At 45.7% G+C, this 26,163-nt stretch overlaps 1 protein-coding gene across 7 annotated transcripts in view; it reads left to right on the top strand.

Moving 5' to 3' along the window:
* Positions 1-26,163, top strand: part of UBR4 (ubiquitin protein ligase E3 component n-recognin 4) — a 336,932-nt gene that overhangs the window by 250,852 nt on the left and 59,917 nt on the right. For 6 of the 7 annotated variants that reach the window (XM_054691340.1, XM_037498330.2, XM_054691335.1 and 3 more), the window contains 29 exons: positions 508-636; positions 1,308-1,490; positions 1,637-1,759; positions 1,848-2,077; positions 3,515-3,636; positions 4,896-4,993; positions 5,809-5,966; positions 7,256-7,465; positions 9,135-9,236; positions 9,555-9,655; positions 9,903-10,101; positions 10,471-10,659; positions 11,319-11,382; positions 12,452-12,643; positions 13,151-13,221; positions 13,312-13,459; positions 13,895-14,122; positions 14,734-14,904; positions 16,172-16,354; positions 17,126-17,284; positions 18,216-18,368; positions 18,769-18,996; positions 19,265-19,422; positions 20,366-20,537; positions 20,790-20,991; positions 22,104-22,267; positions 22,815-23,031; positions 23,821-24,037; positions 25,978-26,041. In XM_054691340.1, the coding sequence (XP_054547315.1) occupies positions 508-636; positions 1,308-1,490; positions 1,637-1,759; positions 1,848-2,077; positions 3,515-3,636; positions 4,896-4,993; positions 5,809-5,966; positions 7,256-7,465; positions 9,135-9,236; positions 9,555-9,655; positions 9,903-10,101; positions 10,471-10,659; positions 11,319-11,382; positions 12,452-12,643; positions 13,151-13,221; positions 13,312-13,459; positions 13,895-14,122; positions 14,734-14,904; positions 16,172-16,354; positions 17,126-17,284; positions 18,216-18,368; positions 18,769-18,996; positions 19,265-19,422; positions 20,366-20,537; positions 20,790-20,991; positions 22,104-22,267; positions 22,815-23,031; positions 23,821-24,037; positions 25,978-26,041 (4,635 nt within the window). The remainder of the gene's footprint in view (positions 1-507; positions 637-1,307; positions 1,491-1,636; positions 1,760-1,847; positions 2,078-3,514; positions 3,637-4,895; positions 4,994-5,808; positions 5,967-7,255; positions 7,466-9,134; positions 9,237-9,554; positions 9,656-9,902; positions 10,102-10,470; positions 10,660-11,318; positions 11,383-12,451; positions 12,644-13,150; positions 13,222-13,311; positions 13,460-13,894; positions 14,123-14,733; positions 14,905-16,171; positions 16,355-17,125; positions 17,285-18,215; positions 18,369-18,768; positions 18,997-19,264; positions 19,423-20,365; positions 20,538-20,789; positions 20,992-22,103; positions 22,268-22,814; positions 23,032-23,820; positions 24,038-25,977; positions 26,042-26,163) is intronic. The other variant, XM_054691337.1, reaches the window with a different exon arrangement.

Below are 26,163 nucleotides of genomic sequence, written 5' to 3'. Positions count from 1 at the left end.
TTGCACCAACAGCGAGGCCCAGTATTAGGAATTTTAAAACCCCATCTTAAATATGGGTCAGATGACCTCCACCAAAGTCAGCTTGTGTCAAGAGGTGGGGGGAATGACTTGTTCTGTAATAAGGGAATTTGGTTTATATTAGAGTTTGAACTTCCTCTAAAAGAAAAGTGTTATTTTAGTATTTATTTGCTGGTCTCTACTTTGTTGTCGGGGATATACTCCCTGCTAATTGATACCTTTGACACATTATTCCTGAAGGCTGGCTCTTTTTAAGCATTTGTCACTTGCGGTTATTTTAATAGACAAAAATATATTGCCTCATTCTAAAGCTGACATTTATGTATTCATAATTGCTCATAAACTGAGCTTCCTGAGTGGGGATCTGCTGCAAGGAGAATAACTGACTTGAAGAGCTGTTTTGTTTGTCATGACGTTAAGAGGATAGTGTATGGGATAGGAAAAAATGCTTTTAGAAAAAAGAAAAAAATTATTCTTTCTTGATTTTAGGCATGTGACGTTCTCTTCTCCAAGCTTGTCAAGTACGACGAGCTTTATACTGCACTGACATCCCTGCTTGCAGCTGGATCCCAGCTTGATACAGTCAGGAGAAAGGAAAACAAGAACATAACAGCCCTGGTAAGAACACGGGAGCCTAGACTGATTAGGAACAGTTGGGATGTGTTTGATAATTGGGTAGGAGTTTACCAGAAATTTCCTTCTAGGCCTGTTCAATTTATTAAATAAATTGAATCTGTGTGGGTTGGGGGGGGGGTTATTCACCTTAGAGATAATTTTTATCATTTTTGTGTTACTTTTTTAGCATTGAGAGAGATGATCTTTGCGAATTAATGGCCTCTTAAGTACTGTTTCTCCTCTGACTGTTGGTTGATGGCTTATGTTGCAAGCCTCACACTTGAGCATTTTCTCTGGTCCTATGAATGTATCTCTATCCCTAAAAGCTGTAACATCAGTTCAGGTCACAGAAAGGACCAGGTCATTATAGGGGCCTGCTGAAGAGAGTCTCCTGCTCTCTTTTGGTTACTTGAATTATCAGGTAGTCACGGTTGTCTTAGAGCAGCTTTTTTTGGCCTGTGACATGTATAGAACATGGAGTGAATTATCAGATTATTAGGTGTGTGTTCACAAGAAAGATCTAGAGAGAAGACTTGAGAGTCAAATCTCAGTTGAGAATTTGGACTTCACACAATTCTGCTTTAAGCTGTATTTGGAAGAGTTCTTAACTGTTAGGGAGGTCTGAGGCTGTTGGAGTGCTGCTTTCCTTGTGACCATTTTTTTGCTTCTTCCAGGAGGCCTGTGCCCTTCAATACTACTTTTTGATACTTTGGAGGATCCTAGGTATTTTGCCACCCTCCAAGACTTACATGAACCAGCTGGCCATGAACTCGCCTGAGATGAGTGAATGTGACATCTTACACACTCTGCGCTGGTCTTCCCGCCTTCGGATCAGCTCCTATGTCAACTGGATAAAGGTACCATTGTGTAACAGAGCTTGCTACTAAGAGGTCTTAGAGCCTGCATCCTCTACACCTCTGGGAACTTTAATTTAAAGGTAATGAAAGCATTATACTCTGTCTGTATTGATTACCTGAACATGTTTCTCTGTCTGTCCAAATAGGATCACCTTATCAAACAGGGAATGAAGGCTGAACATGCAGGGTCTCTCCTAGAGCTGGCATCCACCAAGTGCAGCTCAGTGAAGTACGATGTTGAAATTGTAGAGGAATACTTTGCTCGACAGGTATGTTAGATTTGGAGTTGTAATGACAGAACCTGGCTTCTACCACAGCCTTTGCCATAGCTAATTAACATCTTATGTGTTTTGCAAGATCTCGTCGTTCTGTAGTATCGACTGTACCACCATCTTGCAGCTCCATGAAATCCCCAGTCTGCAATCCATCTACACCCTGGATGCCGCTATCTCGAAGGTCCAGGTCTCTTTGGATGAACACTTTTCTAAGATGGCTGCCGAGACTGATCCTCACAAGTCATCTGAGATCACCAAGAACCTGCTTCCCGCCACGCTGCAGCTTATTGACACCTATGCATCATTCACCAGGTGTGGCCGGCTGCCTGTGTGGAGACCTTGGACGTGGGCACTTCCATCTTTGGGTGGTGCTTTCTTTAGGAGCCTGAATGTTCTTCAAACTGAACTTTGTAATTCTAAGCACTGTTCACTCCGTAGATCCCCAATGACTCAGAATTTTATATTTTTTCCTTTTTATAAGTTTGGGTTGCGTGCTCCCTCCCTCGCCACATTTAACTTGTAGGAAACAAAAAAGATAATGTAGTCTTTCCAAACACTGCCATTTCTGTTCACTGAGATGAAGTACTTTAAATTTCATGGCATATAGTTTGAGGAAAAAAATTGTTTTATGAGTTAGAATATATTTTGAAATTCAGCTCTTTCTATTATAAGCATTGCACAATGCATAAATGATGTTTAGGTACTTTAGGATTCATGTTCAGTATATAAAAGTTGGGAATTTATTCAAAAATTGAAATCTCTGGATTTTCTTAAATTGGAAGAGCTGTCAAAACTGGACCTGGCTTCCCACATGGAAGCTTGAGGAGTAGCTGGCCTTGTCCCAGTTCCCACTGGGCCCCCTTAGCTGGTTTGTTTTATCTGGTCCCTGTAGGACTCTACTGATCAGCTCCTGTTCTAGTGTGCTTTTCTGCCGAATTGGACCTGGATCGTTGTCTTTTAACTACATCTTTTAGTATGAATGTCTTGCATTAAAAAAAAAAAGACCATTGCTTGAATGGAAAGTTTTGAACAGAAAAGAGCAGTCAAAATGAATAGTAAATCTGAGTGTTTGCGATGTGCTCAGTGCTTTTCTAGGTGCAGGGAAGAGGGCAGTAACACAGCTGACCAAGTCATTGCCCTCTGACGGCCCACACACTCTACTGGGCCTGTTATGGCAGAGCCTTCTGAGCTGAGGTGTTTGATGGGTTAGTTTTTCTTGTGAGGGTTATAGATTCCTTCAGCTTTTTTTTTTGCAAATCAAGTGTTTTATTTTGTTTTTTATTATTATTTTTTTATTTTAACATGTATCTTTTTTTAGACAATATTTGCATCCCCAAGGCTCCCTGCACCATCACCACAGTCCCCTGTGCTCCTCCCTCCCTCCCTCTCATCCCTCTCCCGCCTCCTCCCCTGCAGTATATCTCTGGTTTATAATTGTCTTTTTGTTTTGTTGTGTTTTGTACTGTTATTATATATATATTTTTTACACTGATATCTTACTTGGTTCCTCTATATTCCTGTTATAAGTGAAACCATCCGATATTTTTCCTTCCGGCTTATTTCACTGAGCATAATTCCTTCTAGTTCCAACCACGTTCCTGCGAATGGCATGAGTTTGAACAATCTTTTGATTGCTGAATAATATTCCATTGTGTATATATACCACATCTTTTTGATCCAGTCATCTATTTTTGGGCATTTGGGTTGTTTTCCTTCAGCTTTTATATCTCCCCTTATTTTTTCCTTTAGAGCCTATTTGCTACAGAACTTTAATGAAGAGGGAGCCACTGAAAAACCTTCCCAGGAGAAACTGCATGGATTTGCTGCTGTTTTGGCTATTGGCTCCAGTAGGTGCAAAGCGAACACTCTTGGTAAGTGAATGTGCTTCTTTGAGTAACACTATTACTACTGGTATTACTGCTACCACTTCTGTCCCCCTTGTAGCTGCTGGAACCTTTCTGTGTGGCAAGCATTGACATAGGTGTATCTGTTTTGACTTTCAAAATCACCCTTTGAGGCAAGTGTCATCATCATCCCTGCTTACTAATTAGGACACTGAGGCTTAGAGAGAAGTTATTGGCCCCAAGTCCTTTATCTTTCAAGTGGGAGCTGGGATCCAAACCAAAATCGGTTGGTGTCAAAGTGCGAGATCTCTCGCCATCTGCACTGATCTTTATTCTTTTCACTTGCAGAGAGCAGAAAGACCAGCAAGCTACTGCCTTGTACTTGGGAAAGCCTCTTCCCCATGTTAGGAATGGTGGAAATTTAGGCTGGGAAATCAAAAGGACTTGAGTAGAATTGGAGTTAAATTTATAGCCATTTGTATTTCCTTTAATTTCGGTATTCCCACTTTCAGAAATTGAATTCCACTACCTCACTGAATGCTGTTCTCAATGTGCACGAATGACCCCTGCCCTTAAGGTTTCTCTTCAGGAGAAGAGATTGCAGCAACACTTAGTGTTCAGGGGTAGCGGAGGGTTAGGGGTGATTTTGGCCTGATCTTTTTTTTTTTTTTTTTTTTTTTTTTTTTTATAGAGGCATGCTTTATTTATTTGTTTGCTGGTTTGTTTGTTTGTTTTGTTTATACATGCACTGGGTACAGTCAGAAGCGCGGGAGGGTGAGAGAATTCACCAGAGCCAGAGCGGGGAGCAGAGCAGGCAGAAGGACCGAAGTACACTGCTGAGGGGAGCAGCGGGCGGCAGGAGAGGTCTGCGCGCCATGTGGGACCCTCCTCTGGTGGCCGGGGAGCAGCCGGGGATCGAACCGGCGCCGCAGAGGCCGCGGGCAGCTTCGCAACCCAGCGCTCAACCGCTGCGCCACCGGGGAGGCCCCCTGGCCTGATCTTAATATTGCCCTCACAGTGCATCTTGTTTTCAGTTGTCTTCTTTACATGCAAGATTACGAAGTGAGTGTGATGGACGTGAGAATTTTACAGTTGAGAGCATTGACTCTTACGCAGCTAGCTGAGTCTTGGACAGAACACTGCTGTTGGAAGACCTACTTTCGCTCTCTCAGTAATCATTTCAGCAGTCTGGGCTTTGGTGTTTCTTCCTGCACTGGGACTTGGCTTTTAAATGTGTGTCATTCCTGCTTTTCTGTGATGGTCCCTTCTCCTTTTGTCACTTCAAGGCCCAACACTGGTTCAGAATTTACCATCGTCGGTGCAGGCTGTGTGTGACTCCTGGAACAACATCAGCACCAATGAGTTTCCCAACATTGGGTCCTGGGTGAGTGTCTGTCTCCTCCAAGAGTAGAAATGGGGAGGGCTGGCCATTCTGTGTTCTAGTCTCAGTTCTTTAGGTTTTAACTAGCTCTCAAGAGACTTTCATATATTGTAACAGTGCTTGCCGTGCCTTGACTCACCCACATGGTAGTCTGTGGTCCTAAAATCACAGACAACCCCTTTATTTCTTTTAGTCTCAGTTTCTTCAGCGTTAATGAAGTTTACTGAAGTTTACTAATGTAAAGTGCCTGTCACATGGGTTTTCTGTTTCCTTTTCTTCTTAAGTGCTATGTCAGGAACCTGCTCCTTTGACCTAACTTGTTTAGGCTTTTAGAGAAGACTGTTGAGTCTTCGTATGTACTCTATGCCTGTTATTCATTGTTATACTTCTTTGGAAAAGTCAAGAATTGCCGTCTTGTTACCCCTGCTTTGTAATCATGACCTCTGTTTACGTCTCCTGGAGCTACAGTGTAAGAATATTTAAAATTTAAAACAGCCCTTGCTGTATGGGAAAATCCAGACCCTCCTAAATTACTAGAGACAAACGATAGTTTTAATGTTAAATATAGTATATAACAATTATATGAAAAGTGGTTGTGAGTGTATTAACTTTGTATTAAGTAAAATTTGTTAGCTGCTGCTTTAATCCCATTCCGCTTTCCTTCTCAGGATGGATAATAGTGCATGTTGAGGGTCGGCCATCGTCTATAAATCACCATGGGATCTTTATGCCAGTTTGGTTTCTTTTTTGTCCATGTGAGAATTTTATCCTGGTAGATCAGTGTTCTGTCCACTTACGTCTGTTTTGTGGCCTTTCAGCGCAATGCCTTTGCCAATGACACCATCCCTTCAGAGAGTTACATCAGCGCTGTGCAGGCTGCTCACTTGGGGACTCTGTGTGGCCAGAGTCTGTCCCTGGCTGCTTCCTTGAAGCATACCCTCCTCTCCCTGGTCAGGTTGACTGGAGATCTTATTGTGTGAGTACCTGCTATGTAGCCCTAAGTGGGCTCTAAACTTGTGTTCTGTCATAGCTAGTGTAGGACAAGGAGACTTTTATAACTCTATAATAATGCTTTTCTTACATGATTCTGTAGCAGAGAGAACCTGTTGCCTTAAAGCAGGATATGAGTACTTACCTAGGATGATTTTTACTTAGATCTGAAGGGCAGCAAAGTATTTACTCCCCTTGTTTTGTGTACTGTTTTTCAGAAAAGGCATGTTAACTTTAAATCATACTATGATTTGGGTTTAAATTTTTGTGTAGGAAAACTGGGGTGTAGGCCAGAGGTTTGGGGATGAGAGGATTCACTAGAGACAGAGTAGGGAGCAGAACAAGTAGATTTACTGAAATCTTCTGCTCAGGGGCGCATCGGGAGAGGCAGGAGAGGTCTGCTGTGCCAAGTGGGTTAGCTCCCTGGCCAGGAATCAAACTCAGGCTCTAGTGGTGATAGTGCTGAGACTTTTTTTTTTAAGATTTATTTATACACGCACTGGTGTACAGGCCATTGGCATGGGAGGGTGAGAGAATCCACACGAGACAGAGCAGGGAGCAGAACAGGCAGAAGGACCAAAATACACTGCTGAGGGGAGTGGCGGGCGAGACAGGAGAGATCTGACACGCCATGTGGGAATCTCCCTGGCCGGCTGGGAATTGAACCAGTGACACCACAGAGGCTGCGGACAGCCTCGCAGCGCTTCACTCAACTTGTTGTGCCACCGGGGAGGTCTGATAGTGCTGAGAATTAAATCCTAGGCCACCAGGGAAGCCAGGGTTTAAATTTTAAAAAGACCATGATTTATTTAAAATATTTCTTCAGCATCATTGCCGGACTTGGACACTGTCATTGTCAGTAGCAGGGCCAGTCAGAGGAGGGACTAGTTTTTCCTTCCTGTGCATAGGTCATGGGTAAAGTCCTTTATCACATTGCCTTAAAAGTGATCCACATTCCTGGAATTCTTCCTAGAAAAGTTGTCTGGGGCAGTTTACTAGCTTAAGTTTCAGCTATTTTCTTTCCTGAATATTTTAAAATATGTCTCATTAACAAATGTAACATTGTCAAAAATGTTTTTTTTAATACGGGAATTATTTTTGCTCCTGACTTAATAACGAAAAAAGAATATGAATTGAATATAGATAATAACTGAAGGGGGAGAAGACTGGGATAAAAGCCCTTCTTCACAATAAATGATTGAATTGCCCTAGCCTTCCCTTGTACTAACTACTTGGAGTATGCACAGTAACTTGGTTCTGTTTTCTTTGCTGAAGTTGGTCCGATGAGATGAACCCACCACAGGTAATTCGGACCCTTCTCCCCCTTCTTTTGGAGTCGAGCACTGAGAGTGTTGCTGAGATCAGCAGTAACTCACTGGAGCGCATCCTGGGCCCTGCAGAGTCTGACGAGTTCTTGGCTCGTGTTTATGAGAAGCTGATCACTGGCTGTTACAACATCCTGGCCAATCATGCAGATCCCAACAGGTGAGCCCCACTGAAGAGAGGTTTCTGTCATTTGCTACCATCCGTGAGATCGGGCCACTTCCTTATGTCATTTATGAATAACTTACAGTTATTCTTTTAACAGGTAGTTCTGTGCTTGCGTGCATTAAGTATTGTGGGCATGCATGCAAGCAAGGTTATCAGGAATCGTCTTGTGATTAAGTTTTAGGAATAAATGTTATTGGAAGGCTTAAATGTTCAGATTTGGAAGCTTTAAATAACTTAACATGTGTATTAAGTACTCTACTAGATGTGATAAAATGTACAGAGGAAATTGGTAAAATTACTTTCTAGTATTTTGTGAGCCTGATTCCCATATAGGTCATCTGTGGACTAGATTAGGGCGGTCCCACAGCAGTGTTTCACCTTGGTGATTTTGGCCATATTGATGTGGGCAAGCCGACAACAATTGAGCTATGGAGGAATTTTTCTCTGACAGGCCAACTACATTTCATTTTATTCATTGAATATTTTCTTGAATGTCTGCTGGAAGCAAGTTACTATGAATTCATTATTCTGTCTCAGTGTAGCGGCAGGAATGGGCACGGAGCAGATTCTCTGTGACCTGAGCAGATGGGGTAAAGGAGGAGAGAGCCCTGGAGCCCTCGGTGGCTTTTTCAGGCTTTTATTGGTATTTACCAGGTACACAGCAGGCAGGAGTGCTGGGGGACCAGGAGGCTGGCAGGCCTCCCAGCCCCCAGCAAGTCTTCACTCTTTTGGGCTCTCCTGCATTCTCTGCTTCTCTCGTGGTTCTTCTCGTGATTCTCTGCTCTTCCATTCGTTCTGCTGGCATCCCTATGACACCGCCCTTATAAGCCCAGTCTCTCAGCTCAGGTGAATCCCATCTACGCATGCCCACACCCTACTCCAGGTGTCCGCCATCAGGCATGCATTCAGGACCGAAAGGATCCATCATCAATCCTAATGGCGGGAGGGTGGGAAAGCCTGATACTTTACTTACCCTACACTCAGGGAATACATAAGGCCTTCTTAGGTGTTTGTGCCTTGAAGGACTTAATAGGTGATTTATATTGATCCACTTGTAGTTGATAACTACAAATAAAAATTTCAAGTATTGAAATTTCCTGTTTTTTTGTGGTGGTGGTGGTGGTGGTGGTTGAGTCCAGGTTTTCATCAGATGATCCTTTTTTTCTTTTTTGTCTTGTCCTTCTCTTTTTTAAAGCAGATACGGGAATTTGAGACAATTTAGCTCTGCAGAAATGAAGTGTCTGAAGAGTTCAATCCTCATTTTCCTGTCCCCCACAAAATAAACACTAGCAGAATCAGGTTTAGGCCTCTGAGCTTTAGACACTTTGTTTAATTTTCTAGCAGAATGGGCAATAAGATAAATTAAAGTGCTGTTAATTAGAAATAGTTTGAAATAATAGCAGTGATCATTTGGATTCTTAGCCACTGATTCTCAGTTATATCAGATTTTAAGAGTTTATTTTGAAAAATGAAGCTTAAGTCATCAAACATTTATTGAGTACTTTCTGTATGTCAAGCTTTATGCTAAGGTTGGGCAAAGTAAAAATTGAATATTGCCTGTAAGGTTTAGTTATAAACAAACTTTGGATTTAAAAAAATAAAGGTTGGAGGACATTGAAACAGACCTTATCTCTAGTAGTTACTCTTTACTTTTGCTCCTCAGTGGACTGGATGAATCCATCTTGGAGGAATGTCTCCAGTATTTGGAAAAGCAGCTGGAAAGCAGCCAGGCTCGTAAAGCTATGGAGGAATTTTTCTCTGACAGGTGAGCTGTATTTCATTTGATTCATTGATTATTTTCTTGAATGCCTCCTGGTAGCAGGTTACTGTGCATGTTTAATTTGGTATTCTTTCTCAGGGAATACTTAAGACCTGCTTAGGTGTTTGTACCTTGATAGGACTTAAGTTAATTGGTGATTTGAGGTTATTGATGAGGGGACTTATTTCATGAATATCTTTTTTTGTTGACTTGTGAATGACCAATTCCTCTAGAGGTGACGAGATTTTGGAGAACTAGAAATGGATGCCTTTTATGTGAGGCTTAATGTGATTCTTCCATTTTCTCCCCTCTCCTGCCTCCCAGTGGAGAACTTGTGCAGATCATGATGGCAACAGCCAATGAGAACCTCTCTGCTAAATTCTGTAACCGAGTTTTGAAATTCTTCACCAAACTCTTCCAGCTGAGTGAGTGACAGCTTTTAGTAATCTTCTTGTGGTAACTTTGATGTCTGGCTAATACTGTGTACATCCTCTGCCCGAGTATAACTACTGTGTGAAATGCTAACAAGTGGAGAGAATCCCTCTGAGAAAGTTGGGAAGGAAGTTGAAAACTTAATTGAAGTCTTTTCCCTTTTCCTGGCCCACAATTGGCACCTGCCTTCCTTTCCCGTGGCCTGCCCTCACTGACCATAGCCTCTTGGTCTGTCCGTAGCTGAGAAGAGCCCTAACCCGAGCCTTCTGCATCTCTGTGGCTCTCTGGCACAGCTGGCTTGTGTAGAGCCTGTGCGTCTTCAGGCGTGGCTCACTCGCATGACCACCTCACCCCCCAAAGATTCCGATCAGCTGGATATGATTCAGGAGAACCGGCAGCTGTTGCAGTCATTGACGACATACATTGTTCGGGAAAACAGGTGAAACAACCGCTTTCATGTATTGTCCCTAACAACCCCAGAAATAGGTTGAGAGCATCTGGGGCTGTCTTTCCTTTAAGCGTCAGTCCAGCATTTTCAACAATTCCCTATTCCTCTCTCGCTAGACTCAAGGAATCTAGTAGAGCTCCTTGATGTTTTCCATAGAAAACTTTTCCAAAGACTTGACCCTGTTAGTTGCAACATGGATGAATGTTTTGTGCTGCAGTAGCCCTGGTTCAAACAAAACAACATGCAGTCATGTTTTTATGTTTAATATAAAACTTCTCTTAATTGCTCTCACAAGGTTAGATGTACAGAGACTTAGGTTCCTGTTGGTCACTTCCCAACTTGCTGTTTGTTTTCTGCCAGCCAAGTTGGAGAAGGTGTATGTGCTGTGCTTCTGGGCACCCTGATCCCCATGGCAACAGAGATGCTGGCCAACGGTGATGGAACTGGTTTCCCTGAGCTCATGGTTGTGATGGCTACCCTGGCCAGCGCAGGTCAAGGCGCTGGCCATCTTCAGCTACATAATGCTGCTGTGGACTGGCTGAGTAGATGGTGAGATGATGAACTTGAAGGACCCCATGTGTAGGTCACATTAGTCTTGGAGAAGAAGGGGCAATTAGCTCAGGTTTTCTTTGTCACTCAGCATGTATCTAAAGGAAACTTGAGTCTTCATTATTTTTTAGAGATTTGTTTATTTATACATACAAGAACAGGTATAGGCGAGAGGTATGGGGGGTGAGAGGATTCTCCAGAGACAGTGGGGAACAGAACAGACAGACTGACTGAAATACACTGCTGAGGGGATCAGCGGGCGAGACAGGAGAGGTCTGCTGTGCCATGTGAGTCTCTTCCTTGGCTGGATTGAACTCATGCTGCAGTGGCTGTGGACGGCTTCATAGTGCTGCATCTTAACCCCTTGTGCCACCAAGGAGGCCCAGAATCTTTATTTTTATTGGCGATTGAGGGAGTAACCAATACCCCTGTTCACTGTAGACTTAATCTTCATGATTATAGGCTTTCCTATTAGAAAGTGTACCAAGTGTTTGTGATAAGATACGAGCAACCCAAACCTGATTACCTGTCAGTTTTATAAGAATGCCTTTGCTTTATATTTTTCACAAATTGATATGAGGTTCATGAAATTGCTTCCTTTTTTATTCTTTAGATGATTTTATGTCTCTCCTTACCCCCTCTTTTTTCTTTTGGGACAGCAAGAAATACCTGTCACAGAAGAATGTGGTTGAAAAACTGAATGCCAACGTAATGCATGGAAAGGTAAGAAAAATAAAGAGTGACCGTAGTCAGGGTAATGAGGATTGTCTTTGTGGCCAGGTGCAAGTCTTTGCTTCCTGTTGACTTCTGTCCCTGGCTCAACTCAGGAGGACAAGGTCCACAGTGTCAAAGACCCAGAAGTGTGTAATTAACTCTCACTGCATGCCCTCAGGCCTATCCTGGGTGGTAGGAAGAGTTAGGAAGGAAATGTTCTGGTAAGCAACCAACAGAATCCTTTAGACAGTGACTTCCTACTATTTTGAGATACTGGTATATGGTGGAAAATTGTTCCTTTCTCCTGAAGTAGAACTGTGCACTCTTGACTGGGTATTACATGGGGCTATAGACTACCTTCTCAGCTCTAGTACGCATGCCAGAATTGTTTGTTAGCGGAAGGTTCAGGTCACTGTGCTGAGAAAAGGATTTAAAAATATCTTGAATTTGTGTATTTTCCCCACCTTCCCAGCTCATGACTCTGACTTAGGTGGCTAAAGGCAGATAACTGCCCTGTGATCTACCTCAGTACTGTTCATTTCCTTTTTTCTTGCTAATTTTGATCCTTTCAGCACCAAACTGTTAGAGCACAGAGTGAAGGAACTTGGGAGTCTGAGGCTTTGATGCCAGACTGTTGGGTTTTTTTAGGCGGGAACTACCTGCAATGATTGGCTGGGAAATTTTTTTCAATTAATAGATGGAACTGTCCTCACTAATGGTTGGGAAAATGCTAATGGGAGTCCAGTCTTACTTTTAATCTAGACTTTTCTTGAAAGATTTTTATTTCCATCTTCATTTTCCTGATTTTGATTTTACTTCATTGCAGAAGATGTGTAAAGCGTTGTTTTCATGCTTTGAATGAATGAATGCGTGCCTGCATACTAACTCAGTAAAATTCACTGACCTATCGTCATAGTGCTAAAAGCTGGGAAATAGATAACTAAACCATGTTGTTGTTTTTTTTCTGCTTCTATACCACTCCTCTGATCTTGAGTTTTGCTGGGAAAAGCTTAAGAAGGTATAGTTTGTATAATCAAATACAGAAAACTGAGGTTCCTGTGGTGGTCTTCTCTTGTAGCATGTGACCGTCCTGGAGTGCACATGCCATATTATGTCTTACTTGGCTGATGTCACCAATGCCTTGAGCCAGAGCAATGGTCAAGGTCCAAGTCATCTCTCGGTGGATGGGGAAGAGCGGGCCATTGAGGTAGACTCAGACTGGGTGGAGGAGTTGGCGGTGGAAGAGGAAGACTCACAGGCTGAGGACTCAGTGAGTAACAAGTGTCTGCCAGGGTAACAGCTGACAGGCACTGGCCGAATTCTTGTCAGCAGGTCTTTTGCTAGTGCTTGTGAGCTTTGAAACTCTTCCTGGTCTTTGTTGCTTTCTCCTGGCTTATGTGACAGACACCAGACTGTTTTTCCAGGCCGGCAGGGAGGACTGTTTAATAAGCATATATGCTTTTTCCATCCATACCTGTGATTCCTCCAGTTTTTGCATCCCAAATGGGGTTTCAGGCATGAGTTCTTGGGGATGATGGTGAACCCCTTTGTAGAAGATCCATGAGATTTTTTTTTCCTTATCCACAAAACCCCAAGGTCTTACCTGAAGTCATAGCACACTTACAGCCTGTGAGCTGTTTCCACTTGGAATAGGTTTCTACTCGTCATTTGTGAGTGTACTGTTTACCCTGCATAATTGTTGAAGTGGGAACGTATTTTTGTGAGTGCCTGTGTGTGGGGATGTATTTCTGATTAAAAAGGCTTGTTATCTCTGAAGGATGAAGATTCTCTTTGCAATAAATTGTGCACTTTTACCATCACTCAGAAGGAATTCATGAACCAGCATTGGTAAGAGTCTTTCTTTCTTTTAGGTAAGTGTTTGCTGGGCCTTGATTGTTGGTACTTCTGGGCTCATTTGTTGGTTCTTGGTCTTTGTAGGTACCACTGTCACACCTGCAAAATGGTTGATGGGGTGGGCGTGTGCACAGTCTGTGCCAAGGTGTGCCATAAGGATCATGAGATCTCCTATGCCAAGTATGGGTCCTTCTTCTGTGACTGTGGAGCCAAGGAAGATGGTAGCTGCTTGGTGAGAGATTCGGACATTTGCTGTGCTGTATAAAGGGTGGCTGGCTAGTGACATGGAATGCTTAGCCAAACTGGAAAATTCTGGTAGCGTGGGTGTGGGAGTAAGTTCTGGTTCTCTCACTGATCAGCTGTACGACCATGGTTTGAGAACTTCTCTTAGAATAGTTGGACTTGCAGGTTCCTTAGAGATCTTGAGGTTAGTTTTTTTCCATGACCTCCAGTCAAGTTCAGATGCTATAGTTCAGATCTGTTGCTGTGAATGGGTAAAGAACTAGATGTCAGGTGAATGTTGTAAGATCAGAATTCAGGCTTTTCAATATCAGTTAAATGCGCAATCACTTTTTCTTTTGGTCAGATTCCCCTCTGCAGTCTTAGGCAGCATTTCAGATGTGTTTGTGGCAAGATCGTAGAGCCTCTTGACTTTTTCTGTCCCTAGGCATTGGTGAAGCGAACTCCTAGCAGTGGCATGAGCTCCACCATGAAGGAGTCAGCGTTTCAGAGTGAACCCAGGGTCTCAGAGAGTTTGGTACGTCACACAAGCACGTCGCCTGCTGACAAGGCCAAAGTCACCATCAGCGACGGGAAGGTTGCTGATGAGGAGAAGCCCAAGAAGAGCAGTCTGTGCCGGACAGTGGAGGGCTGCCGGGAGGAACTACAGAACCAGGTGGGGCTCTGCTGGTGCCTGCACCATGTGTAGAGTGGGCCTGGCAAGTGGGCTTGTGGGCAGACTGCAAGGGCTCTCCCTGCAGTTCTGCTAGTGGGACTTGGAGTCTCCTTTCTCTGAGTCTGCCCATTGACAGTGTGCACACATACAGTGTATGTCAGTCACTGCTCGGGGGTGGGCTTATGACTGAGGAGTGTGGTGAGGGGTTTTGGAGGGTAAATTAATTGTGCAATGCTCTCGTATACCCTTTATTGGCCAGGATTCTTCATCCAAAGCTCAGAAAATTTTTTGAGTGATCATTTTTCTCAATTTTCCCAAGGATAGTACATATTAGATCCATTTGTTGATGCATAGGAGAGAAGTCAACTGATTGTACTTGGTGGGTGCATTTGAATGGCAGGGTGTCTACTTGGGACCCCTGGTTTAGAAAGATCTAGAGTTAGCACAAATAACTGGAATCAAATCCAGTGTTGGGGGAGAATGGCTAGAACATCAAGTTGGAAATGAGGAAGCTGGATTCTGTTAAGAATTATACTGGCAAGATTATCATGATGAGTATGACCCATTGTTTTTGTCTTCCCCTCCCACTTGTGTATTTGGGTTTTTCTCAGGCCAATTTCTCCTTCGCTCCTCTCGTGTTAGACATGCTCAGTTTCCTCATGGATGCCATTCAGACCAACTTTCAGCAGGCTTCGGCTGTGGGGAGCAGCAGCCGGGCTCAGCAAGCCCTCCGCGAGCTGCACACGGTGGAGAAGGTGGTTGAGATGACAGACCAGCTGATGGTGAGTGTGCCAGAGTCCCGAAGTTAGGTGTGTGTAGGGACCAGCAAGTTTTCCGTGGCCACATACTCTAAGTGCTGTCTTCCAGTCAGTCAGTCCCTGGGCACTTAGAACTTGAGAATATACAGTCTAAGCTCTCAAGACATTTAGTGTAAAAATCAGCATATGAGGTATGTCCTCTAAAGAAGGGAAATCCAGGGATCATTGGATCCCCAGTGGATAAGTCCTTTTTAGTTCATGTAACTATGTGAACCACCAAGATGTGAGGAACTCTGTTTCTAGAAGATAGTTTATCATCTTTTGCTGTATCCCATTTTGGTCATGTTCCTTTATTTTTTTAAAAAAAATGTATTTATTTACGCATACAAGAGCTGGGGTGTAGGGCTAGAGATTCGGGAGGGTGAGAGGATTCACTAGAGACAGAGTGGGGAGCAGAACAGGCAGATCTACTGAAATACACTGCTGAGGGGAGCAGCGGGCGAGAAAGGAGAGGTCTGCTGCGCCATGTGGGTCAGCTCCCTGGCCAGGGATCGAACTCATGCTGCAGTGGTTGTAGATAGCTTCACAGTGCTGAGACTTAATCCCTTGTGCCACTCGGGAGGCCCTGGTCATGTTCCTTTAGCTCTTTCTGTGACTGGGGTGACAGTTGTAAGCCAGGACCCACTGTGAGCCCTGCTGCTCAGCACTGGACCCAGGCTGCTGGCATGGTCCACCTGCCCTGTGAGCAGCATAGCAAGTGGAGGGAAGGAAAGTCCAGCGCTTCTGAAAGGGAAGGGTAAAGAGGAATGAGGAATGTGAATAACCTCATGACTGTTTCTAAGGGGAAATACTCACTTGGAAACACGTATTCTGGTATTTTGTTAAAAATTAGTTTTAGAGCTGTGGTTTTTAGACTTAGATAATAAAAATGAGGCTAAAAAGTATTGGGGTGGCACTGGCGATCTATAGAGCTGTTGACTTTTAATTTTTCCAGTAGATCCATGAAAAAAAAATTCATCTGTCATCACCATCTTTTTTACGAAAAGGATGTAACATTTAAAAAATAAGTTTTTATTAAATTTAGCTTTACGACACATTTACTACATAATTCGGCTCAGACTGACAATAACTTTGATCAGTTACCTAACAGTCCATGGTTTAGCCATGGGAATCCATTGTTTTTGAATGACTGAATTGTGCTTTGTTTTAGTCATACAAATGACTAAGCACGTGTGTCCTCTTGATCTTTTTTGCCTTATTTCTGCCTATTCTGTCTGCTTCTCTTTTTCAGGTCCCTACCTTAGGTTCCCAGGAAGGTGCTTTTGAAAACGTTCGGATGAACTACAGTGGAGACCAGGGCCAGACCATTCGACAGCTCATCAGTGCCCATGTTCTCAGGCGGGTGGCGATGTGTGTGCTCTCCTCGCCCCACGGGCGCCGCCAGCATTTGGCTGTCAGCCACGAGAAAGGCAAGGTGGGTCCTCCAGTTCCTTCACACTCGCTTTAGGTCATGTTTATCTTAAGTGCTCAGCAAGACGGCCGGATGACTGCTCTCAGATTGGCCCTAGAGAGTCTGTTGGATTCCAGGAATGCTTTAGGGACAGAGTATGAGCTTTCCTCCTGGAGCTCTGTGTTATGTAATTAGATGTAGAATAATGTGGTTCTAGTTAGTACATTCTCTAAACAGACTCTCCGGGGAACAGTGACCTAAGATGGCACAGTTGCGGGTCTTGCCAGTGTGGTCACTCTGGGAGGCACAAGCTGAGAGCGAGCATCTTTGTAGGGAGACATGGGTCTTCCCTTCCCTCCCAGCCCTCTAAGGACACAGGGACGCATGTATCACCTTACAGAACTAGAAGGGATGGGGGGGGGTGGTTATCTTTAATGCTTTATCAGCATTAAAGTTGTTTTAACCTTATCTCAAGTGAAAAACAAACTAGAGATACAAATTGTCTTTAAAATAGCTCTGAAATACTTAGGAAAATGTTGTCATAGAAAACTAGAGACTAGCACATATTTCACTATTTTTGTGAAGTGATTTCACAAAGAGTAGTTGGTTTCATTACTAATCTGTTTTTCCTGTCTGCAAAGAGGCATTTCTTTTGGCCAGGAGAAAAATCTTGGATTTTCATAAGAAACTTACCTGCATTACACTCCCCATTTTGAATGAACTTTCGTTTCTCCTCTATGTTCTCTGAGAGGAGAATGAAGGGTTAAATACGAACCAGTGTTTGTTCCTTTTTAGATCACTGTCCTGCAACTCTCTGCACTCCTGAAGCAAGCAGATTCCAGCAAAAGGAAGTTGACTCTGACCCGCTTGGCTTCTGCACCAGTCCCCTTTACTGTGTTGAGCCTTACTGGGAATCCTTGCAAGGAGGACTACCTTGCTGTTTGTGGGCTGAAGGTAACCGTCTGATGTAGTTTCAATTGAGTTGTGGATCCAGGTCCTAGTCACCTTCTCTCCCCTCATTTCAGGGAAAGCAACACTTTTTCTTAGTCACTGTCAGATTAAAACAAAAGCCATTGGAACACAAAAGAAATCGCTCTGAATTTCTTTCAGATGTTCTACGTTCTAGATTTTTTTTCAAAAATATTTTCTTTAAGATTTATTTCATTTATACAAGAACTGGGGTGCAGGCCAGATGTGCGGGAGGGCGAGAGGATTCACCAGAAACAGCGGGGAACAGAACAGGCAGAATGACCGAAATACACTGCTGAGGGGAGCAGCAGGCGAGACAGGAGAGGTCTGCCACGCCATGTGGGCTGCTCTGCGGCCAGTGGGGATCAAACTAGCACTGCAGAGGCTGTGGACAGCTTCACAGCGCTGCGCTCTACCGCCTGCGCCACCAGGGAGGCCCAGATGTTCCAGATTTTTATTGGAAATAATCTGTATGTATTTTTGAAGTCTGAATATGTGACTAATATGAATACTAACTGAAGGCATATAAGCAGAGAACATTAGGGAAAAGAAGAAAGCATTAGGACTTTGAAGTGAATTACCCTATCTACATTCTGAATATTATGCTTTTAAAGGATTTATTTATGCATACAAGAGTAGGGGTGTAGACCAGAGGTGCAGGAGGTGAGAGGATTCATCAGAGACAGTGTGATCAGAACAGGCAGATTGACTGAAATACACTGTTGAGAGGAGGAGCGGGCGAGGCAGGAGAGGTCTGCTGCACCATATGGGTTGCTCCCTGGCCAGCCAGGGATCGCACTTATGCTGCAGTGGCTGGCAATAACTTGATAGCGCTGTGTTTTTAACCCCTATGCCACCAGGGAGGCCCCCATTCTGACTAATTTTTTCCACTCTCTGCTCCTTGACTTGTGTGCAGGACTGCCACGTGCTGACCTTCAGCAGCTCAGGCTCAGTTTCAGATCATTTGGTGTTGCACCCCCAGTTGGCGACAGGGAACTTCATCATCAAAGCCGTGTGGTTACCTGGTTCACAGACTGAGTTAGCAATTGTCACTGCAGACTTTGTCAAGGTACAGTTCCATTCTTTGAAATGGTACTTGGTGATTTTACTCTATTATGTGCTTGCTTCACCCAGAATTAAATAAAATGTCCCAGCATTTTGTTACGTTCTGTAGGTTGCTGTACAGGATTTTGTGTGTGTTGGCAGTACGGAATTGATTCTGGTTCTGCCCCCACAGACCAAGCATACAGCTGTTACTGTACTTGTTACAAAACTCCTAGTTGGGTATCTCTCCTACTCATTCCTTGACAGGGATTAGTAATCTTTAGCTACTGGTGCCTAACACTTAGGTGCTTGTTGTTTGGGCAGTGAATGCCCATGAGTCACCAGTGGCAGCCCTTTGGATTTGCCAGGATATTTTGGGGATGGAACTGCAAGAGATCTCCCTTATTTTGTCTTTTCTTCTGCAGATTTATGACCTATCTATTGATGCCTTGAGTCCAACCTTCTACTTCCTCCTGCCGAGCTCTAAGATCAGAGATGTTACCTTCCTGTTCAATGAGGAAGGAAAGAACATCATTGTTATCATGTCTTCAGCGGGGTACATTTACACGCAGCTCATGGAGGAGGCCAGCAGTGCTCAGCAGGGTCCTTTCTATGTCACCAACGTACTGGAAATCAATCATGAGGACCTGAAGGTGGGGCACGTTGCTGTTCCCTTCTCCAGATTTACATAGTTCAGTAACTCATCTGTGTGCCGCAAACTTTCTCCCTAGCAGCAAAAACGTGTCCTTTAGGACCACGCTGGTTCAAATTGAAGTGCCTTTATCCTTTTATCAAGATTTATCCACAGGTTTCATATCTCACGCTTAGAGTATGGGTGCACATAATCATGATTTCAGATGAATAACTCACAAACCTGGAAGCCACATGAGAATTCAATGCAAATGTTCTTTGTTCCAACAGGACAGTAACAGTCAGGTGGCGGGCGGTGGCGTGTCCGTCTACTATTCTCATGTGCTGCAGATGCTGTTCTTCAGCTATTCACAAGGCAAGTCCTTCGCTGCCACCATCAGCAGGACCACTCTGGAGGTGCTGCAGCTCTTCTCCATCAACATCAAAAGGTGGGACTGAGTACTTACCTTACTGTTCACCCTTTACAGTGCCCATGTTCAGCGGCTCTCTGCCCTGCACCCAAGAGCTGGTGTCTTTTGTGAATCTGGTGAAACTTGCTTTTCCCCAGTAACCGTCTCCCTTCCCTGCTAGGCATCTTGAAAATCAAGCAGCACCCAGTGTTGGCAGGTGGGGCTATCTCCATGGTTTGTACCCACTGCCTGCTGCCTAGGGAGACCTCAGACTGTCTCCAAGAGGTGGTTTTTGGGACCCGCTGCAGCTCAGAGAAAAAGCTATATCATGGCGGCAAACATACATTTTGAGAAGGGATTCTAAGCCTCACCCACTAAAATGCTCTGTCAGAATCCCTTGGGAGGACTTACCATTAAGCAGACTGGGTGTCCGCATGGTGTGGTTGGGGACGAGAGGGCTCCAATTAGGTTTCCCGATGATAGAGGTATGTCAGGTTAGGAGGGTTTATTTAGGGAGGAGGAAGAAGAGGTTTAGGGTCTCCCCATTTTCTCACTTGCTATTGAGGAGCCATTATAGTGCTTTCTCTCTGGCCTCTTTTGTAAATCACCCGATTCAAGATGAAATAAAATGGACACCATTCATGTGTAACTTGGATACTCTTTGAGATCTTTAATAGCACGGGGACTCCTCAGCCACAGGCAGCTCCAGTCTCTAGGCTGTTGACAGCCTCTAGGCATGTGGGACCACCTGCTCCCCAGACAGGGGAACTCGGCAGTGCAGTGCGAGCGAGGGTACCTGCGCACAGCGGGCGGTGTGAGCGTCCAGCATGGCTTAGGATGAAACTCATGAATATTTTGGCCCCCTGGACTAGTATATTGCTCTGGGAGTCGAGTTTTTCGTGTGAGGATGGCTTTTAGGTCAAGAAAGAACTATTAGAATGTGGTCAATGACCTAACTGTGGCCAGTTTTGCTTATTTGCAGTTCCAATGGTGGAAGTAAGACATCTCCCGCCCTGTGCCAGTGGTCTGAGGTGATGAACCACCCTGGCTTGGTGTGTTGTGTCCAGCAAACCACCGGTGTGCCACTGGTAGTTATGGTGAAACCAGACACTTTCCTCATCCAGGAGATTAAGACTCTTCCTGCTAAAGCTAAGGTCAGTGTCAGATTCTCCCATCTCTTGGCTATGAACCCACTCTTTTTTTTTTTTGTTTGTATATTATGTCACTTTCCCAGTTCTCTCCTTGAAGGCTTGTAAAAGAATTCCCATCCATTTTGTCCTGGGTGCCTTTTCTTTGCCACCATTCTGCACATTCCCCAGGTGACCTCGAAAGCCGCTCTGCCACGTGCCACAGTTTCTGCTTTGCAGGTGTGGCAGCGAATGCCTTCCTTTGTCCCCTCCTCCTAGATCCAAGACATGGTTGCCATTAGGCACACAGCCTGCAATGAGCAGCAGCGGACAACGATGATCTTGCTGTGTGAGGATGGCAGCCTGCGCATCTACATGGCCAACGTGGAGAACACCTCCTACTGGCTTCAGCCATCCCTGCAGCCCAGCAGTGTCATTAGCATCATGAAGCCGGTTCGAAAGCGCAAAACAGCTACCATCAGTGAGGCCTCTCTTCAGTGGGTTGTGGGGAGGGCTCCCGTGGAGAAGCAGCCGCTGTCTTAAGTGTTTTTTAAAGATTTATTTATTTATACAAGAACTGGGGTACAGTCTAGAGGTGTAGTAGGGTGAGAGGATTCACCAGAGACAGAGTGGGGTGCAGAACAGCCAGATCTACTGAAATATACTGCTGAGGGAAGGAGCAGGTGAGACAGGAGAGGTCTGCTGTGCCATGTGGGAATCTTCCTGACCAGCCGGGAATTAGAACCCGCGCTGCAGAGGCTGCGGACAGCTTCACAGCGCTGTGCTCAACCCTCTGCGCCACCTGGGAGTCCCTGTTTGAGCGTTTTATGAAGGCAGAGATGAGATAGCTAATTCTCCAAGAGCAGAGGCAAGGTTTTCAGGGCACCTGCGTTCCCTGTGGCTGTCAGCGACACTGCATGAATGGCAGGCTCGTGGGCTGCACTTCAGTCTCAGCAGTTCGTAGGAACCCAATAAAGAAGGATATTTTGACCTGATGTTTCAGAGATTTTTCTCTGGGTTTAGGGAAAATGACTTGCCTGGTGGGATGTGCAGGATGGAACTACTGAGGAGTAGATTCCTTCCGTTGGCCACTTTCTCACCAAGTAGTGATGAGCCATTGGCAGCCTCTGAGCTGGGAATCTGGCTGCCGCCCAGGGGAGGACACCTTGGGGTGGGGCAGTGACATTTAGGAGTGAGGCACCCTGGCTCAGAAGAGACCATTGCAGGGGCTACCGCATTAACCTAGGCTTGTGCTAGAGACTATGTTTGAAGTCTTGGAGTGGCACATCCTCCTATAAAGTAATAGTTTCTGTTGCTCGCTGAGGTCAGCTAGCTACGAGAGCGCCTGTTGTTATTAACTGTCGCTAACACTGGCCCCGCTTCCTTTGCCAGGTCATGCTGTGGCTAGGATAGTGACTCTTGGGTAGCTAACCGCCCGCTGATGCAAGCACTGTCATCCGGGCTTTGCCTCGAAAGCCTAGAGTGTACGAGTGTGGGCTTAGTTGGGGAGGGGTCTTAGGCTGTGGAGGGGAGGCAGAGCTGTCGCGACCGCTCTTAACCTGTGCTCTGGCATTCTGGTGCTACTCTCCACAGCCACCCGCACGTCTAGCCAGGTGACCTTCCCCATTGACTTCTTTGAGCACAACCAGCAGCTGACAGATGTGGAGTTTGGTGGCAATGACCTCTTGCAGGTCTACAATGCTCAACAGATAAAGCACCGACTGAATTCCACTGGCATGTACGTGGCCAACACCAAGGTGAGCACTGGGCCGGGCCGGGTTCGGTCCCTGAGTAGAAGGACTCAAACAGGGTGGTTTAAGAACATGTCTCCTTTTAGAGTGCAGGTGTAAAGGGATATACTCACAGTTAAATGGCCCCTGGAAGGAATGAAGATTTAATTCCCATGCAGAAGGGTTCCTGTTCCAATATTACCTGATTATTGTAAGGGCAGCAGGAAGTGGTTATGCTCGAGAGAAGAAAGCCTAAAATTGAAGAGGGTCTACTCCCTGCCTGTTTTTCCATTCTTGGGCGTAAGGCAGTCATTACTGAGGGGTTAAAATGGAAAGGGTTTTGTCTGGGATCACACTTGAGATCACACTTGAGAGGGGGGATTAAAAGTTTGCCCTTAAGAACTTGTAATTTTTGGGCCTCCCCTGGTGGCGCAGCGGTTGAGTGCTGGGCTACGAGGCTGCCCACAGCCTCTGCAGCGCCGGTTTGTTCCCAGGCCACCGGCGAGGGTCCCACCCCCCCAAAAAAAAAAAGAACTTGTAACTGTTGGCTGATGTGTGCTTTTCTTCCCGCCAGCCCGGGGGCTTCACCATTGAGATCACTAACAACAACAGCACAATGGTGATGACAGGCATGCGGATTCAGATCGGGACGCAGGCCATTGAGCGGGCCCCTTCGTACATTGAGATCTTCGGGAGAACTATGCAGCTTAACCTGAGTCGCTCCCGCTGGTTTGACTTCCCCTTCACTCGAGAGGAAGCCCTGCAGGCTGATAAGAAGCTGAACCTCTTCAGTGAGTCCCCACCCTGGCACAATGTGTCCTCCCCGTGTGACGGCGGCTTGGGGGCCCTTCTCTGTGTTCCGCATTGTTCTGGAGACCCTCTGTGGGCTTGGCCCTCGTGAAAAGTTGAGCTTCATTTGACATATGAAGGAAGCCAGGGACAGGACAGGGGTCTCCATGCGGTTGGAGGGCTAAGGACAGAGACGCTGCTCCAGTGTTTACTTCTGTAGGGTTGGGCCTTGCTGGCGGGGCTGCCTGAGTGTTCAGGCAGAGAAGGGGCAAGGTCAGAGGCCGTCCCAGGGCTTCCTTGCAGCCACCAACGAGGACCCGGGCAGGCAGTCACTGAGAGATGTTTAGCACCTCCTTGCCTTGCCATGCTGTTGGGATCTTCAGACCCTCGAAGTACAAATCCTTGAGCCTTTCATGAGGTTGGCATCCTCTCTGCTCTTTACTGGCCACCTTCAGCTGCTCTTTCTCCCAGTAATGCTGTTGCTAGTGCGGGTGATGTGCCTCTGCTTGGAGACCCCTGGGGGTGACAATAGGAAGACAGCACGGTGATGTTGAGGGACTTCTGATAGGCGACTCCATGGGCTTTGGGGTCACAGAGCTGTCTCTGCACACATGCAGCTTACATCTGTGATGATGTCAGTGCTGCTGGGGGCTCAGGAGACACAGTCCTTCTGTGACTATAAAATCCAGGCAATTTGCTGCTTTGCCTCAACTAGTGGTCTTCGCTTTGGAGGCAGTGGGGTTAGCCTTCTCCAGAATGTGCTTCCTAAAGGCTTCTTTTGCTCATTGCAGTCGGTGCATCGGTGGATCCAGCGGGAGTCACCATGATTGATGCTGTAAAAATTTACGGCAAGACTAAGGAACAGTTTGGCTGGCCTGATGAGCCCCCAGAAGAATTTCCTTCTGCTTCTGTCAGCAACATCTGTCCTTCAAATTTGAACCAGAGCAATGGCACCGGAGACAGTGACTCAGCTGCCCCCGCTACCACCAGTGGGACTGTCCTGGAGAGGTACCGGCACCGGCAGGGCTTGGCTGCAGTTCTCACCAGTTTTCACTCTCCCCGCAGAGCCTATGTCTTGACAGTCAACCTTTAGTAACAGCCCCACGTCTAGCATGTGATTTTCAAGTTGACACACAGTTTGCCCTTACTCCGTGTCTCCTGAGTGTGTAGACAGTCCCCGAAAGTGCACTCAGAGCTGCCTGACTCCAGGGTCTGCCTGGGGCCTCCTGTGCCTTCTCTTAGTGCTCAGTACCCTGTGGAGTAGCCAGAGGCTGCTGACTGGCAGATGCTTAAGCCAGTGTTGTAGTTGAGGATCCAGTCTTGAAATTATAGGGGAAAGTCTTCCCTTTCATTCTGATTTCATCCTCATCTCATCTTTCTCTGCAGTGGCTACTACATATGTGGTATTAACATTGCTGGCAAGAGGCTGTCTGCTGCATCTGGTAGCAGAGTTCAGTCTCCTAAGGGCTCCTTCCAGTGGCCTTCTTAAGCATTGCGCTTGGCTTCTCTGTGCTAGGTAGCTGCTGGTTTGCCATGGTGATGAAGTAACTCATGATGTAAGATGTTGAGTTTCTTACATTGTAAGTCCTAAGAAGAGCCTGGCTTGGCATCATTGCCGCCCACCAGCAGCCTTAAGCCCTTCCTCTTCTCTCTCTCTCTCTCTCTCTCTCTCTCTCTCTCTCTCTCTCCCTCTCCCCCCCACCCTACTCTTATATTGTTTGCTTAGGATGTGTTTCCAGGTTTTTCTGAGCTTCACATTTGTTTCCTTTTTTTTTTCCTTTGCTTCTTCCCCAAGTTCTGAAACTGAGTCCCTAACCAAGCTGGACCGGTTAGTATGCCCTCTTTCTTTCTCTGCACGAGTGAGTGTGTGTCAGAGAGTAGTGTAATCGATGGCGTGGCTTTGCGTTGCTCCTGCTTCTGTGGACGAATCCTGCTTCTTTCTGTTCTGGTCATGCATGGGCGCGGAGCTACCCTTCGCAAAGCGGAGTCTGCAGGGGCTGAACGTGCACTGGGTGGTGGCCGCTTCAGACTCGCTTAGCTTTCTCGTCCTCACCCCTCCCTCTCTGCTCCCTCTGCAGGGGACGGGAAGGGGTGTGGGTGGTGGGGCAGCTGAAAAAGTCCTCTGAAAAAACCCTGGAGAGTGTGTTCTGCCTAGCTTTGTTGTATGCCTCCATTCCCGCTTCCCTGGTCTTCATCACCTTCCTCTACCCCTTGACCTTTTCCTCTCCAGCTGCTTTCTCAATGCTTTCCCCTTTTGGTCCAGAGTATCAGACCTCGGGATGTTGCTCTTATTACTGTGCCACATGATACTTCAGGAGCAAGCCCTGGGTTCAGCACTTGGGTTTCCTGTTCCTTCCCTAAGGGAAAATGGCTCAGTTTTCTAAGCAGCTTTGTAGTACCCTTTGAATATTGGCAATTGGCATGTACCTGACGATACAGTTTGTTCTTTTCCCCAGGTGTAGGGACTCATAGGAAGGGCCCTTGTGCATTTTCTTGGAGGAAGTGTAAGTAAAACACAGTCTTAACCTCCTGGTATGAAAAGAAGACTTTCACTTTCCCCTTTGGGTGTCCCTTTGCCTACTGATGTCTGGGCACCTGAGCTTTGGGTATCATTGCTTCAGGACCATTAAGCCTATCTCAGTGATTCCTGCCACAGGCAGCAGAAGGAAGCACATTTATCCTCTTTGAGGAAGAAAAGCCTGTCTTTGAGTTAAGGATTATGACACGACTTCAGGTTGATCTCCAAGCAGGAGCCGGTGTCTTCTGGCCCGTAACATGAGGAAACGATATGCATGGTGCCCGTGGCACGTCTTAATTGTGCTTTGATTTTGTACTTGGCATTCATTAGCAGTCCCCAAGGTCTTCCCGGCTGTGGTTTGCACAGACTAAAGCATAAGGCGGAGACAGGGGTGGTGGTTGTACTCAAGCCAGCTTTTCTGTCTCCGTAGGCTGGTTGTGAGTTCTTTAGAAGCCCTGGAAAGCTGCTTTGCTGTTGGCCCAATCATCGAGAAGGCAAGTTACTTTTTCAAAGCACATGGGGCTTTCTGAAGAGGCAGGAAGTCAGTGGGTTCACCAGAGACCCTGAGGCCTCGCAGCGAAAGGATATTTATAGCATAATCTTGATGTGCTAAGAC

The sequence above is a fragment of the Talpa occidentalis genome, unplaced genomic scaffold, assembly GCF_014898055.3.
Source record: "Talpa occidentalis isolate TD23 unplaced genomic scaffold, MPIMG_talOcc4v2.1 talOcc4.9, whole genome shotgun sequence".
Classification (NCBI taxonomy): domain Eukaryota; kingdom Metazoa; phylum Chordata; class Mammalia; order Eulipotyphla; family Talpidae; genus Talpa; species Talpa occidentalis.
This window is presented reverse-complemented; position numbering and strand designations above follow the sequence as displayed.